The 15,925-nt window shown below is 38.1% G+C and overlaps 1 protein-coding gene across 1 annotated transcript in view; it reads left to right on the forward strand.

The window, feature by feature from the left end:
* Positions 1-15,925, forward strand: part of ZYG11B (zyg-11 family member B, cell cycle regulator) — a 90,484-nt gene that overhangs the window by 53,788 nt on the left and 20,771 nt on the right. Inside the window, exons 9-13 of the mRNA XM_032844168.1 lie at positions 533-694; positions 801-848; positions 6,873-7,070; positions 7,196-7,248; positions 8,561-8,658. Of these exons, the coding sequence (XP_032700059.1) occupies positions 533-694; positions 801-848; positions 6,873-7,070; positions 7,196-7,248; positions 8,561-8,658 (559 nt within the window). The remainder of the gene's footprint in view (positions 1-532; positions 695-800; positions 849-6,872; positions 7,071-7,195; positions 7,249-8,560; positions 8,659-15,925) is intronic.

Genomic DNA, 15,925 nt, shown 5'->3' on the forward strand with positions numbered 1-15,925 from the left:
TTTTTCTTTTTTTCCTTAAGGAAGACTTGGAATTCGATAGAATTAGGTCTTCCAATTCTTATTTTCTCTTACTAAGTTGACTATGATCAAATTACTTAATATTTCTCAGGCTACATTTCCTCTCCTGAAAAATAAACGTAACAATACTATAATATAGGATATAATTTGCTGATACTTAATAAATGTTAGCTTCCTTTCCCCCTCTTCACTTCTACTTTTCTTATCCCAGGATCTAAATGTTGTGACTAATTGGGTAAGGTAGTTTTCCTAAGCTTTAAATAGTTTGCTTTTTATTTTATTTACAGGGTACTAGATTATAGGTATCATCAGAATAATAAAATATTTTTTAAGATCCTATACTTTTTTTTGTTGAAGGAAAAAACCTGACCAAAGAAGATGTTTGTTGTACTTTTAAAAACTTTTATAGGAAATGTTTTAAGCCACGAGACCAATCTTCATGACTTGTGATTACCACCACTAATTACAATAACAGTTTTGTGATGAGAAATTCATTCTATTATCTTTCTTTCAGCAACTTCTTCAAATAGTGAAGCAGAAAACCAATCAAAATTCAGTGGACACTACTTTGAAGTTTACTTTGAGTGCACTTTGGAACCTCACAGATGAATCTCCAACCACTTGCAGACATTTTATTGAAAACCAAGGGTTAGAACTCTTCATGCGGGTTCTAGAGGTTAGAATGGGAATTTAGCCTATAGTTTTGACATTGATTGATTTTAAGTATTCATTTATTATATTTGGTTATTTAGGTAGTTATAGGTTTCTCTTTCTTTTTACAGTCTTTCCCAACTGAGTCATCCATTCAACAGAAAGTCCTAGGACTTTTGGTAAGATAAAAACATATAAACATTTCCTGCTAAATTCCAAGCTGTAATCAGTTATTTTCCTTCTGAGGTAGTACGTTGAAAAATGCTTCTCAGGGTGCCTGGGTGGCACAGCTGGTTAAGTGACTGACTCTTGATTTCTTGGTTTCCACTCAGGTTATGATCTCAGGGTTGCAAGATTGAACCTCATGTAGATTTCCATGCTCAGCTCAGAGTCTGCTTAGGTTTCTTTTCCCCCTCTCCCTTTGCCCCTTGTGTTCTCCGCCATCCTTCCCTGGCACACTCTCTCTCTCAAATAAATAAATCTAAAAAAAAAAAAAAAAGGGGGGGGGGAAATTTTTCTGTGTTTGTAAACACCTAATGACATTAGAAAATATATACAATATAATAAAGTGAGAAAAGCAGGCTATAAACAACATATATATATTAAGATTTTCACCACATTAGGGGCACCTGGGTGGTTCAGTTGTTACGTGTCTGCCTTGGGCTCAGGTTGAGCCCTGCATCGGGGTCCCTGCATAGGGCTCCCTGCTCAGCAGGAAGCCTGCTTCTCCCTCTCCACTCTCCCTGCTTGTGTTCCCTTTCTCACTCTGTCTTTCTCTGTCAAATAAATAAATAAAATCTTTAAAAATAAAAGGATTTTCACCACATTAAAAGGAAAAACATAAGTTACATACTTTATTATATATGGTTTGGTAAAGTATAGAGCTTCACTGTGAGCTATTTTACTTTTATAATCAGAAAAAAAGTTTCATGAAAAAATATCACTAACTGGGGCACCTGAGTACCTCAGGTGGTTAGGCATCAGATTCTTGATTTTGGCTCAGGTCATGATCTCAGGGTTTTGGGATCAAGCTCCATGTCTGGCTCTACACTTGGCAAGGAGTCTGCTTGGGATTCTCTCTCTTCCTCTCCTTCTGGCCCTTATCCCGCTCACACGCCATCTAAATAAATAAATAAATAAATAAATAAATAAATCTTTTTTAAAATGTCAGTAATGTAAGTGTTCTTACATTAGTAAGAACTTACATTAGTAAGTATGTTTGGTAATTAATAATCAGTACTTAAAAGACTGCTAAACAAATTAGACATTCCCTAAATATATTATAGACTAGGATTTTGAGGCAATGGTGAAGGAGCAAATGTTTATTATATTTAATCACTGCAACAGGGGAAGTGCCTATATGGTGAAAGCTATTTTAGAGCAGACCTCTGCTCTTAAGAAATTAGATAATAGGAGGCATAGATGAGGGAGTAAAAAAAAAGTTATAGATTAGTGTTTGTTTTACAGATGCACGAGTATGAGATACTAAACAATGAGATATGGATTATTGGGAAAGGTCACATTTAAAGAAGACCTATCTGTTCACTATAGTTTTAGTTTTTTATAAAGTAGAAAATGTAAAAAGACCCAAAGGCCCTGAAATAGGGAAGTGTTAAGCAGATCATAGTTTTTGATTGTTTTATTCAGGGTTCATAGAATTATTAGATACAGAAGTTGGTTCACATCACCATAAGAAGAAAAGTAGGACTTATTTTAAATACTTAGAAAGCTTTTGTAGAGCTTTAAAAATGCTTTTCTAAGCAATTTTTTTTTTTTTAAGATTTTATTTATTTATTTATTTGACAGACAGAAATCACAAGGAGGCAGAGAGGCAGGTGGGGAGAGAGAGGGGGAAGCAGGCTCTCCACTGAGCAGAGAGCCCGATGCGGGGCTCGATCCCAAGACCCTGAGATCATGACCCGAGCCGAAGGCAGAGGCTTAACCCACTGAGCCACCCAGGCGGCCCCTCTAAGCAATTTTTTTGTGGGCAGAGAACATACCTTGATTTGAGTCCTTTGGAATTTATTGAGACCTGTGTATGGCCCACAATATGTTCTATTTTGGTAAATGTTTCATGTGCACTTGAGAAGAATGTGTATTTTCCTGTTCTTGGTATAATGTCCTATAAATGTCGGTCAGTCTAATTGGTTGTTATTGTTCAAGTATTCTTATTGATTTTCTGACTTCTTGTTCCAGCAATTACTGATAGGAGTTTTGAAATCTTCAACTATAATTGTTGATTTATCTATTTCTTCTCACAGTTATATCAATTTTTGCTTCATGTATTTTGGAGCTCTGTTATTAGGTTCATAAGCTGTTAAAATTGTTATGCCTTCCATTTGACCCCTTCTCATTATAAAATGACTTTCTTTGGGTGCCTGGGTGTCTCAGTGGGTTAAGCCTCTGCCTTCGGCTCAAGTCATGATCTCAGGGTCCTGGGATCAAACCCCGCATGGGGCTCTCTGCTCAGCAGGGAGCCTGCTTCCCTCTCTCTCTGCCTGCTTCTCTGCCTGCTTCTCTGACTACTTCTCTGACTTCTCTGCCTACTTCTCTACTACAGTGATCTCTCTCTGTCAAATAAATAAATAAAACCTTAAAAAAAATTTTTTTTTATCATTTCCTGCCCTCAAACAGTTTCAGTTATTTCAGATAGGAGAGTAACTCTGGCCTCTTTTTACTTCATTTTGTCCAGAAGTATGTGTCCTCATCAATCTTCCATCAAATAGAATTAAAAGTGAGAAATGTGTCTTTTATATTTACCCACATATTTCTCATACTACTCTTTACATATCTTTTAGTGTAGGTATGGTAGCAATGAATTTTCACTCAGGTTTTGTTTGTATGAAAAAGAATCTTGCTTTTACTTTTAAAAGTTACATTTCTTAAAAAAAATTAAATTTCTGCTGATTATTGAGTTAAAATGGATATTTTTTTCTGTTCGATTTTTGGGTTTATAATTTTCATCAAACTTGGAAAAATTTTGGCCATTATATCTTTAAGTACACACACGCATGGGGCGTTTGGGTGGCTTAGTGGGTTAAAGCCTCTGCCTTCGGCTCAGGTCATGATCCCAAGGTCCTGGGATCGAGCCCCGCGTCGGGCTCTCTGCCCGACGGGGAGCCTGCTTCCTCCTCTCTCTCTGCCTGCCTCTCTGCCTACTTGTGATCTCTGTCTGTCAAATAAATAAATAAAATCTTTAAAAAAAAAAAGTTAAAAAAAAAGTACACACACGCACACACACATATATATACACACACTTTTTTTTTTTTTTTGGTATCTTCTCTCCTCTCTCTTTCTGGGATTCCAGTTATAAGTATGTGAGATTGCTTACTATTATCTCATAGGTCACAAAGTAATCTATTGGCTTTTCTCCCAAGGTTTGTTGTTGTTTTTTCTTCATCTGCTTTTGCTTGGATGTTTCCTCTTGATGTTTTTTAGTTCACAAGGGGTTTTTTTCCTCCAACATCTCATCTGCTGCTAATTTCACCTGGTATATTTTTCATTTCAGAGATATATATATATGTGTGTGTGTGTATATGTATATATAAATACTTTTTATTTCTAGAAGTTACATTTAAATCTTTGTATAGCTTCATTTTCTCTCTTCAGGTTTATGTTTTCTTTTCATCCTGAGTCATATTTATAACATTTATAGTAGCTATTTTAAGTCTTTGTATGCTAGTTCTATTATCCCTGTCATTTCTGAGTCCATTTTAGTAACTGATTTTTTTCTCTTGGTTTTAGATCATATTTTCATGACTCTTTGTATGCCTGGTAATTTTTGGCTAGATGCCAGTCATTGTGGAATTTACATTGATTTTTGCTGGATTTTATTGTTTTTCTTTAAAGAGTTTTAGATTTTGTTCTTACACTTGAGCTACTCACAGATCAAGTTGTTCCTTTCAAAGCTTATTTATTTGCTTTGTTATAGTGGCTTCAGATTTGACTTCATCCAGGGACTGATACATAATTTAGCTCCACCCCTGTGCAATACTCTGTTTATTATGTGATGTCTTCACTCTGCCTGGTGGGAACGTGTACTCTTCCTAACCCTCTGTGATACGGGGATGTGTTCATGTATTGCTTTCTTTCTGGTAGTTCTTTTCCTAGCCTCATGGAGCTTCACGTTGCATCATACTCAGCCAAGCATTTAAGGGGATTCTTCTGCAGGTATCTTTCTTTCTTTCTGGAGCTTTATCTTTTCTAGTACTCTGTTCTGCACATTTTTGCTTCCTTGGCCATCTGATCACTGACTGATCTCTGTCTCCTCAATTCAGCAAAAACTGCTGGCTTCTCTTTAGGCTCCCCATACCTGCACAGCAATCCTGGAAACTACCCCATTTGAATACTTTCTCTCAGTTATAGACATTCTTGTATACCTGTTGTCCACTATCAAAAAACAGTTCTCTCATATAGTTTGTCTGGTTTTCTAATAACTTCTTTATGGCAGAAAAGAATGGCCATAATTCTTTTTTTTTTTTTTAAGAACTTTATTTTTGTTTTAAGTAATCTCTACCCCCAACATGGAATTTGAACTTACAACCCCAACATCAAGAGTTGCATGCTCTACTAACTGAGGCAGACAGGTGTCCCAAGAATGGCAATTGTTCTTTTGATGTTCTGTTTTGCTCTTTCCTTTGTTTTTTGTTTTAATAGTGGTGTCTTTGTTGGGGGGGGAGGCATTTGTTTGTTTGTTTTACTTTTTTTATCAGTTACTATCTCACAGTATGAGGTTCAGGGCTATCTACTGTTGTGTTTGATTATTCTTACTTATTATGGATTGTTTTCATTGTCCATTGTAATTTAGCACTGTGATGTGTCATCTTCTCTGGGGCTTTAAGTTCAAAGTGTGTCCTCAGAGGGTCTTTGTTTGTTTCTTTTTTTCTTTCTTTTCTTACTTTTGTCACTATAAAAATGCTATGTAAAAAATGTAAATAGGGAAGAATATGAAAAACAAAAGTAAAATGCCAAAAAAAAAGGTAAAATATCTTTACTTTTTAAAAAATTTTGTTTATTCATTGAGACAGAGAAAGCATGAGCAATGGTGAGGGGCACAGGGAGAGGTAGAAGCAGGGACCCTGACTGACTCAGGGCCCAATCCCAGGACCCCAGGATCATGACCTGACCTGAAGGCAAACACCAACTGAGCCACCTGAAATGTCTTTTCTTATTTAAACGTGTGAGATTAGAGAGGGGTGATGATTAATCATTCATGCTGGTGGAAAATAGATTGTACACATTCTAAAGTTAAATTTATCTCTTCTGTCCTCACTCTTTTTCTTATTGAAGAAGAAAACTTGTTAATCCTTACAAGGTATATGTTTGGACATGATGCCTTTCGCTTTCATTTATTATAGAATGACTTAAGCTAGGGAGTGAATAGTCTCTTAACAATCAAAAGTTCAAGTCTTGGTTCCTAAGAAATGGAATCAACATATTAGGAAGAAAATTACTATTTCATATAGATCAAATGTCAAATGAAGTTTTAAGAATTAGGATTAATCTTCAGAGTAGTAAGTTGGATCTTAGATCTTTTGGAAGATCAACCAGTCTAAACTGGAAACCCATCAGTTGTTTCCCATGTGAACAGAGGTCTTCTTATGTACTGCCTATGGAAGCCTAAGAAGGAACAGAGGGGCAAGCTGGATGGCTCAGTCGTTAAGTGTCTTCCTTCAGCTCAGGTCATGATCCCAGGGTCCTAGAATTGAGCCCCACATCAGGCTCCCTGCTCAGCGGGGAAACCTGCTTCTCCCTTTCCCATTCCCCCTGCTTGTATTGCCTCTCTCACTGTCTTTCTCTCTGTGTCAAATAAATAAATAAAATCTTTTTTTTAAAAAAAGGGACAGAGGGGCGCCTGGGTGGCTCAGTGGGTTAAAGCCTCTGCCTTCGGCTCAGGTCATGATCCCGGGGTCCTGGGATCAAGCCCCACATCGGGCTCTCTGCTCAGCAGGGAGCCTGCTTCCTCCTCTCTCTCTCTCTGCCTGCCTCTCTGCCTACTTGTGATCTCTGTCTGCCAAATAAATGAATAACATCTTTAAAAAAAAAAAAGGGACAGAAAGTGTAATGATTTAAACATGTATTGGCATATGTACAAAAGGTGAAGACTGTTATTAAGCCCAGTAAGTTCCTTCTTGGAATACAAAGGGCTAGTTAGCCATTTATTGTTCATAATACTTTAATTTTTATATCCTCTTTTTTTCCAGAATAATATAGCCGAAGTACAAGAATTGCATTCTGAGTTAATGTGGAAGGATTTTATAGACCACATCAGTAGCCTCTTACATAGTGTTGAAGTGGAAGTCAGTTACTTCGCAGCTGGAATCATTGCCCATTTAATATCTAGAGGTGAACAAGCTTGGACATTGAGCCGTAGCCAGAGGAATTCTCTTCTGGATGATCTGGTAGGGTCGTTTGGTATTTTCTAGAAGCACACAAACAACATTCATAGTAGTTAAACTTTCAGAGGCTCATATTACAATAATGCAGTGCTAAATAAATATTGTGCTCTTTCTTGTGTGTCTTGCAGCATTCAGCTATTTTGAAATGGCCAACTCCAGAGTGTGAGATGGTGGCATACAGGTAATTAGCAAGATAATTAGTATTAAGCTAGTAACCTAGTCATTTTGCTTGCTTAGAGATCATTCCTACTAGGTGTATAATGTATTTTCCCTCAGGCATCTATCTTTTTACTGGTTTTTTAAAAGATCAAAGTATTTTTACTTTTTTCTGCTACAAGTCATTCAGTAGTTCTTCCTTCATTCCACATTTATTGAAGACAAGTGCCAAGGACTTTTTCTGTGTGCTTGAAATTCAAAGATGAGTAAGACACTCTGCCTACATACGAGAACCTTACAGCTGGGGTGCCCAAGTGGCACAGTTGGTTGGGTGTTCAGCTCAGGGTTGTGAGTCTGAGCTGCACAGAGCCAGCAGGGAGGCTGCTTGAGATTCTCTCTCCCTCTCCCCCTGCCTCTCCTATTCGTGCTCTCTCTGTCTCAAAAGTAAATAAATCTTAGAAAAAGAAAGGAAAAAAAAGAACCTTACAGTCTACTGAGGAAAAATAAAATGTGAATCAAATATAGTTCACTCTTAAGCTAGTTATATGGATAGGGTTCTAAGACATTAAAGATGAGAGTACTTAAATGCACTGGGAAGTGGTAAAATGCTTCCAGAGGAAGTAGATTATGAGCTGAGTTTTGAGAGAAAACTAAGTATGGGCAAAAGATTTTAGGAAGAAGAAATAATGTATTAATGCAGAGAGGTCCAAGAAAAGATGACACATTGAAAGAAGTAGCACCAGGTTAGTTTGTGAAACTGTAATAATTTCTTAAATTGCATACTGGATGCCTAACTGTTTATGACAATTAGGTGTCTTGATAGTTAAGTTACTGATTACCAGATATACTCCATATTGCTACATAAGTAGTACTATTGCATCTTACTTTTATTCTCTACTTCATAAATGCTGATACTGGCAACATTTTTGATTCCCCCAACTTAATGTTCTGCCTGTGTTGGGGCAGAAGACCTTGAGAAATAGAAAGGCTAATTCTAGACCCTCATGATATTCTACAAGTTAGTTATCAACTGACTCCTCCTTTTCTAAGTTTCCAAACCAAAGTCTTCTATTCTCCAAATGTTTATTTTCAAGACCAAAAGAGTACTTTTGAAAAAAGTATTTCTCTCCGTTAGTACCTTATTCTGATCACCTTCCATCTTTTATACCAAAACTTTTATCTGAATACGATCCTTTCTCAAATGGCTAACACAAAGAAAAAGTATATTATAGTTCACTTATGTTAGTTTGAAAATAGTAGATGAAATTTCTAGAATGGAAAGCTCAGGAATTACTACACTAAGTATAGTATGTAACTTTTTTCTTTTGAAATTTTAGGTCCTTTAATCCATTTTTCCCATTACTTGGCTGTTTTACAACACCAGGAGTCCAGCTATGGGCAGTTTGGGCCATGCAACATGTCTGCAGCAAGAATCGTATGTACAAAAAAAAAACTATGTTTTTCTTTTTTCAGTGAAATTCTCTTTAGACAGGAAAGCTATTTCTACATGGTAAATTGAGTTGAATTTTCTTAAGGACATAGATTTTAAAAGATACAGTATAAGAGAATCTTTAGGGGTGCCTGGCTGGCTCAGTTGGTAAAGCGTATGACTCTCCATCTCAGGATCGTGAGTTCAAGCCCCACGTTGAACAGCGAGATTACTTTAAAAAAAAGAGAGAGAGAGAGAGACGTTGAGTGGCTCAGTCTGTTAAGTGTCTGCCTTTCCCTCAGGGCCGAGTCCTGCACTGAGCTCCCTGCTTAGCAGGAAGTCTGCTTCTCCCTCTCTTTGCCCCTCCCCCTGCTTATACTCTTTCTCTCTCAAATAAATAAATAAAATCATTTAAAAAAAGAGAGGGGTGCCTGGGTGGCTCAGTCAGTTAAGTGTCTGCCTTCAGCTCAGGTCATGATCCCAGGGTCCTAAGATCGAGCCCTACATCAGGCTTTCTGTTCAGCAGGGAGCCTGCTTCCCCCTTTCTCTCTCTGCCTCTCTGCCTACTTGTGGTCTCTGTCTGCCAAATAAATAAATAAATAAAAGAGAGAGAGAGAGAGAGAGAGAGAGAGGGAATATCTTAGGTTATAAACTAAATATATTCTTTCAGAATTAGCTTAGTAATACTAGATACTGAATGCAGTGGTAGATGAGGCACTGTTCTGACCTCATGGAGTATGAAGATTAGGAGCTTACAGTGAGTCCATATGCAAAAGCAAAAGTTTTAAGGCAAGCAGTGTTTATGGTTCATTCCAGTTTCCATTCCTTATCCTCACAAAATGCCATTGTTTAATAAGATATTGCTCTCACCACCCATGGTCTCTGGAGAAGCAAGAATTTAGATCAGATTCTGTATTACACTTTTTTGAGGGTTGTGATAAAACTCTTCATTGTTTATTTATTAATAAAAACTCATTCCATAAGTGAATTGAAACATTACATAAGAAACACTTTAATAGTAGAAACACTTTGAGTATAAAATATTTGAAATTAAAAATCAGGATCAAGGAAAAATAATTTTGAAAAGAAATTAAAAACTATAGGGAAAATAATAGAATGTAAATATGTTGACCATCTATGGTGATTCAGGTTCTTTTTGTGACTGGGCTGCAAATCAGCTACATGATTCTCTTTCTGTGTAAGGAGGAAAAACTATTCCATATCCTCATGGGAATCTAAAGCTTTTCTGAGCAATTAACTACAAATTAAATTTCTTTTATAGGATCTCAATAGGGGTGATATTATAAATGGCTTCATATAAGAAACATGAGCGTCTTGTAGGAAATAGCAATAACATTTTATTAGATACTTTCTTATTCTTTGATGAAAACTCAGTGCATACTGCAAAAAGGTGACTTAGTAAAAACTCTTGTTGGATAGACAGAGGAGGAGGGTTTAGGGAATGGGATGTGACAGACAAAACTGCTTTGTATCCAACTAAACTTCTACCTGGAAGCTTTTCTGACCCTTCCTACCAAATTCCCAGTTTAGTGGCGCCTGGGTGGCTCAGTGGGTTAAAGCCTCTGCCTTTGGCTCAGGTCATGATCCCAGGGTCCTGGGATCGAGCCCCGCATCGGGCTCTCTGCTCAGCGGGGAGCCTGCTTCCTCCTCTCTCTCTGCCTGCCTCTCTGCCTCCTTGTGATTTCTGTCTGTCAAGTAAATAAATAAATCTTTAAAAAAACCCAAAAAACAAATTCCCAGTTTAATCATAAACATAATCTGTCTCTCTCCTGGGTGGCTCAGGGGGTTAAAGCCTCTGCCTTTGGCTCAGGTCATGATCCCAGGGTCCTGGGATCGATCCCCGAATCGGGCTCTCTGCTCAGCAGGGAGCCTGCTTCCCCCTCTCCCTCTGCCTGCCTCTCTGCCTGCTTGTGATCTCTGTCTGTCAAATAAATAAATAAATAAATAATCTTTTAAAAAAAATTAAAAAATTTTAAAAAACCAAACAAACATAATCTGCCTCTGATCTAAAAATTTCCTCCTTTAATTATCCCTACAGGTTCTGAGAACTCCCTAGTTTCTTAACAGCCTATCCCATGTTATACCTAGCTTCTAATCTCTAGGGTTCTTTCTTCATTACTCAAGGAATGGGCTTTTCACAGTTTTATAAGAGAAAACAAAACATAACAAGGAATAGTATATATTCATATGTGTTTTTTTCTTTTTTAATGATTACTTTTAGGTGTAGGTGTTCATTTAGGTTTGGAGTAACCACCCTGAAAATTTTATTGTAAAATCCACCGTAGGGGGGATGCCTGGCTGTCTTAGTCAGTAGAACACGCAACTCTTGATCTTGGGGTTGTAAATTCAAGCCCCACAATGGGTATAGAGATTACTTAAAAATAAAATCTAGAATAAAATAAAAAATGAAATAAAATGCACTGGAGGGACACCTGGCTGGCTCAGTCAGTAGAGCATGAGACTCTTGATCTGGGGATTGAGAGGGTATAAGGATTACTTTTAAAAAACAAAATAAAACAATAAATAAAATGCACTGGAATTGGGGAATGTTAAAGTATTTTATCTCCAACTCGGGTAATTCAGATTTCTGCATTCTTGCTTCCCAGGCTTACTTTATTTAAATGGACTTTGCTTCTCAGTTTGCATTAAAAGTTCTAATGCTGCTTACAGCTTTTAATAATTAAGAGATAGTATGGCTTGGTAGTTAAGGGCACACAGGAATCTACCTGGATTCAAATTATGTTCCAGCACTTACTGTGTATGCCAGCTTGAGCAATTTATTAAGCCTAGGATCTCAGTTTCCATGTTTGTTAAATGGGAATAATAATGGTACCTATTTTACATATTATAATGAGCATTTTCCCATATTTTAGAAAGTTTAACGACATGATTTTTAATAATCACATAATCTTTATCGTATGACATATTAGTTTCCTAGTACTAATAACAAAGTTCCACATGTGGGTGTCTTAAAACAACAGGAAGGTTTGGGGCACCTGGGTGATTCAGTTGGTTAAGTGTCTGCCCTCAGCTCAGGTCCTGATCCCAGGGTCTTGGGATCGAGCCCCCACATCAGGCTCCCTGCTCAGCAGGGAGTTTGCTTCTCCTTCTCTTACTCCCTCTGCTTGTGTGTGCTCTTTCTTCCTCTCTCTCAAATAAAATAAATAAAATCTTTTTTTAAAAAAACAGGAATGTTTTTCTCTCAGTCAGTTCTGGAGACTAGAAGTCTAAAATCAAGGTGTCATTGGGGCCATCTTTTCTTGACAGTTCTAGGGGAGAATTCTTCCTTGCTTCTTGCTTCTGGTATGTGCTGCCAATCCGTGGCAGTCCTTGGCTTATAGATGCATCACTCCTGTCAGATGATCATCTTCTCCTTATGTGTCTTCACATTGTTTTCTGTGTGTATCCATTTCTGTGTCCACATCTCTCCTTTTCATCAGAGAATACCGGTCATACTGGATTAAGGTCCACCCTAATAAGTTCATCTTAACTACATTAGGAACAACTCTGTTTCCAAATAAGATCACATTCTGAAGTACTGAGGATTAGGACTTTAACCTATCTTTTTGGGGGACATAGCTCAACCCTTAACATATGCCTCTATACTTAATAATAAATGAACTTAGCGGTAATTTATATAGTCACTTTCCTATTGATGAATGTTTAAGTAGTCTACCTTTTAATTTTTTAAAGATTTTATTTATTTATTTGACAGAGAGAGAGATCACAAGTAGGCAGAGAGGCAGACAGAGAGAGAGGGGGAAGCAGGCTCCCCCCTGAGCAGACAGCTCGATGCAGGGCTCCATCCCAGGACCCCAAGACGGTGACCTGAGCCAAAGGCAGAGGCTTATCTTACCCCACTGAGCCACCCAGGCGCCCCTACCTTTTTATTTTAAAATTACATCTAAACACTTGTTTGAGTGAGAGATATTAATCACACCATTATTTATAATAGCAAATAACTCTAACCTAGAGGTCCAGCAATAGACAAATGTTAAATAATGTTGAAATACCAAAAAAAAAAAAAAGTATATTTGCATGTTATTGTAAGTGAAGAAGACATGATAGAAAATTATATAAGCAGAAACATACTCTGGGGGCCATGACATAATAACTTATACCAGACTAGCCCTCTAGCCATTAATAATAGAAAATGCAAGTTGGGGAAGATTTGAAACAAATCTTTATAGACATTTAGGCAGAAGGCAGCAAAGATTTCCCATCCCTGAAAGAGAACCAAGTACAGCACAACAATTTTATTGAACTGAGGAGACAAAAATCAAAAGTTTGGTAAGATTGAGGTATGGGAGGGGTACCTGGGGGCCTTAGTTGGTTAAGTGGCTGCCTTCGGCTTAGGTCATGATCCTAGAGTCCTGGGATGGAGCCTTCCATCAGGTTCTCTGATCAGTGGGGAGCCTACTCTTCCCTCTCCCTCTTCTGCCCCCCACCCCACTTGTGCTTTCTCTCTCTCTCTGTCAAATAAATAAATGAAATTTTTAAAAAAAGAGATTGAGATATGAGACAAAATTTATGGAATTTGTGATGCAGAATAATGCAGAGGTGACTGCTACATCTAGAAGGGACTTCAGAAATCTTTCTAAGGATATCTTGAGTCTTTTGCTAATTAGTGAGTGGTAAATGCCTAGGGTGAGACTCCTTTGGGCTTGAGAAAGGATACCAAGGAACTCTTAACCGAATAACACTTGGACCTCACACAGGGTTTGGAAATAGTAGAGTTCCAAACAGTAGAAAGTCAATACCTGGGGCATTCAGTACAGGTGCTAGAAAAGATTAAATGAGCCCTGAAATAAAGACTTCTCTAGGTCAGTCCCAACAAAGCTTAAAAACAAGTCTTGAAATGGTTAAGTTAGTTGCTCTGAAAATAAATTATTTTTCCCCAAATTTTTATTTAAATTCTTGTTAGTTAACATATAGTGTAATACTGGTTTTAGGAGTAGAATTTAGTGATTCATCACTCACGTATAAACCCAATGCTCATCACAAGTACCCTCCTTAATACCCATTACCCATTTAACCCAACCCCCACTTAACCTCCCTCCATCAACCCTCAGTATGTTCTCTATCCTTAAGAATCTCTTATGGGGTGCTTCTCTCTCTTCCTTTTTTTTTCCCCCTTCCATGCATTCATCTGTTTTGTTTCCTAAATTCCACTTACAAGTGAAATCCGGTAGTACTTGTATTTCTCTGACGTAGTTTGCCTAGCGTAACACATTCTAGCTCCATCCCCATCATTGCAAATGGCAAGATTTCATTCTTTTGATGGCTGAGTGATAGTCCATTGTATGTATATATCACATCTTCTTTATCCATTCATTAGTCAGTGGACACCTGGGCTCTTTCCATAGTTTGGCTACTGTTAATAATGCTGCTACAAACGTGTCCAGGTATATGTAAACCCATTTGAAATGTATTTTTGTATCCTTAGGGTAAATACCTAGTAGTGCAGTTGCTGGTGTAGGGTAGTTCTATTTTTAACTTTCTGAGGAACCTCAGTACTGTTTTCAAGAGTAGCTGCACCAATTTACGTTCCCACCAAAAGCATAAGAGGACTCCTCTTTCTCCACATTCTCGCCAACAGCTCTTACTTCCTGTGTTTTTAATTTTAGCCATTCTGATAGATGTGAGGTGGTATCTCATCGTGGTTTTGATTTGTATTTCCCTAATGCCTATTCATGTCTTCTGCCTATTTCTTAACTGGATTATTTGTTTTTTGGGTATTGAGTTTGATAAGTTCTTTGTAGATTTTGGATACTATTTTTTTTTTTTTTTTTTTAAGATTTTACTTATTGGGGCACCTGGGTGGCTCTGTTGTTAAGCGCCTGCCTTTGGCTTAGGTCATGATCCCAGAGTCCTGGGATGGAGCCCTGCATCGGGCTCCCTGCTCAGCGGAAAGCCTGCTTCTCCCTCTCCCACTCCCCCTGCTTGTGTTCCCTCTCTCGCGGTCTCTCTCTGTCAAGTAAATCAATAAAAATCTTTTAAAAAATTTTTATTGATTTACTTGACAGAGAGAGACACCATGAGAGAGGGAACACAAGCAGGGGGAGTGGGAGAGGGAGAAGCAGGCTTCCCCCAGAGCAGGGAGCCCAGAGCAGGCCTCCATCCCAGGAGCCTAGGATCATGACCCGAGCCAGAGGTAGACTCTAAATGACTGAGTCACCCAGGCACCCCTGGATACTAACTCTTTATCAGATATGCCATTTGCAAGTATCTTTTCCCAGTCCATAGGCTGCCTTTTAGTTTTGTTGATTTTTTCCGTCACTTTGCAGAAACTTTTACCTTGATGAAGTCCCACCAGTTCATTTTTGCTTGTTTCCCTTGCCTCCATTGACACATCTAGTAAGAAGTTGCTACAGCCAAGGTCAAAGAGGTTGTTGCTTGTATTTTTCTCTAGGATTCTGATAGTTTCCTGCTTCACATTCAGGTCTTTCATCCATTTTGAATTTATTTTTCTTTATGGTATAAGGAAATAGTCCAGTTTTCCCCACACTGATGTGGTTTTAGAATATAGGTGAGGTTTGGTGGCATGAGGTCCAGAGCCAATGACCAAGAAAGAAGCTAGAGATGTCTTTGGTGCAGAATGGTGGTTTATTAATGTGTGGGACTGGACCTGTGGGCAGAAAGAGCTGCTGCCCCCTGCCCCAGGGTTGTGAGGGGTGGCTGATTATATACTATGGGGTTGGGGGAGGTAAGGAAAAGAGAGGTTTCAAGAAAGAACTTTCATATGTTAAAGAAGACTCACAGGATACTGGAGGCCTTGCCATTGTCACGTTAAGGTTGTTTACCCCTCTAGTAAGTCATTAACAGTAAAATAGTTGGGAGCTTCCTTGAAGAACGTTACACTTTGCTGGCTTCAAGTATCTCTCATTGGGCTGCAGATTATAAGGACATTTAATTGTATTTAATTTCCTTCTGGAAGTTAGACCATTGATAGAAATGCTTTGTTCTTGTAAATTGCTAAGACATTTGTAAACTGAGGGAGACTTAGGTCTTGCAGGATTGTGATCTCTATTAGTTAACTATTTGTTTTTCCTTTCCTTAGCTTTAGGGCAGCCCGGAGTGCATGAGGAATGTCTCATATATCCCATAGGGGTGGAGGGTTGTGGGGTGTCAGTTCTGCTTTGTCCTCAGCTTGCTTCTGTTCCCTCATCAACACCATTTGTTGAAGAGACTGTCTTTTTTCCCTTGGGTATTCTTTCCTGCTTTGTCGAAATTTAGTTGATCATTTAATTGT

The sequence above is a fragment of the Lontra canadensis genome, unplaced genomic scaffold (assembly GCF_010015895.1).
Source record: "Lontra canadensis isolate GAN:19392208 unplaced genomic scaffold, GSC_riverotter_1.0 scaffold148, whole genome shotgun sequence".
NCBI lineage: Eukaryota > Metazoa > Chordata > Mammalia > Carnivora > Mustelidae > Lontra > Lontra canadensis.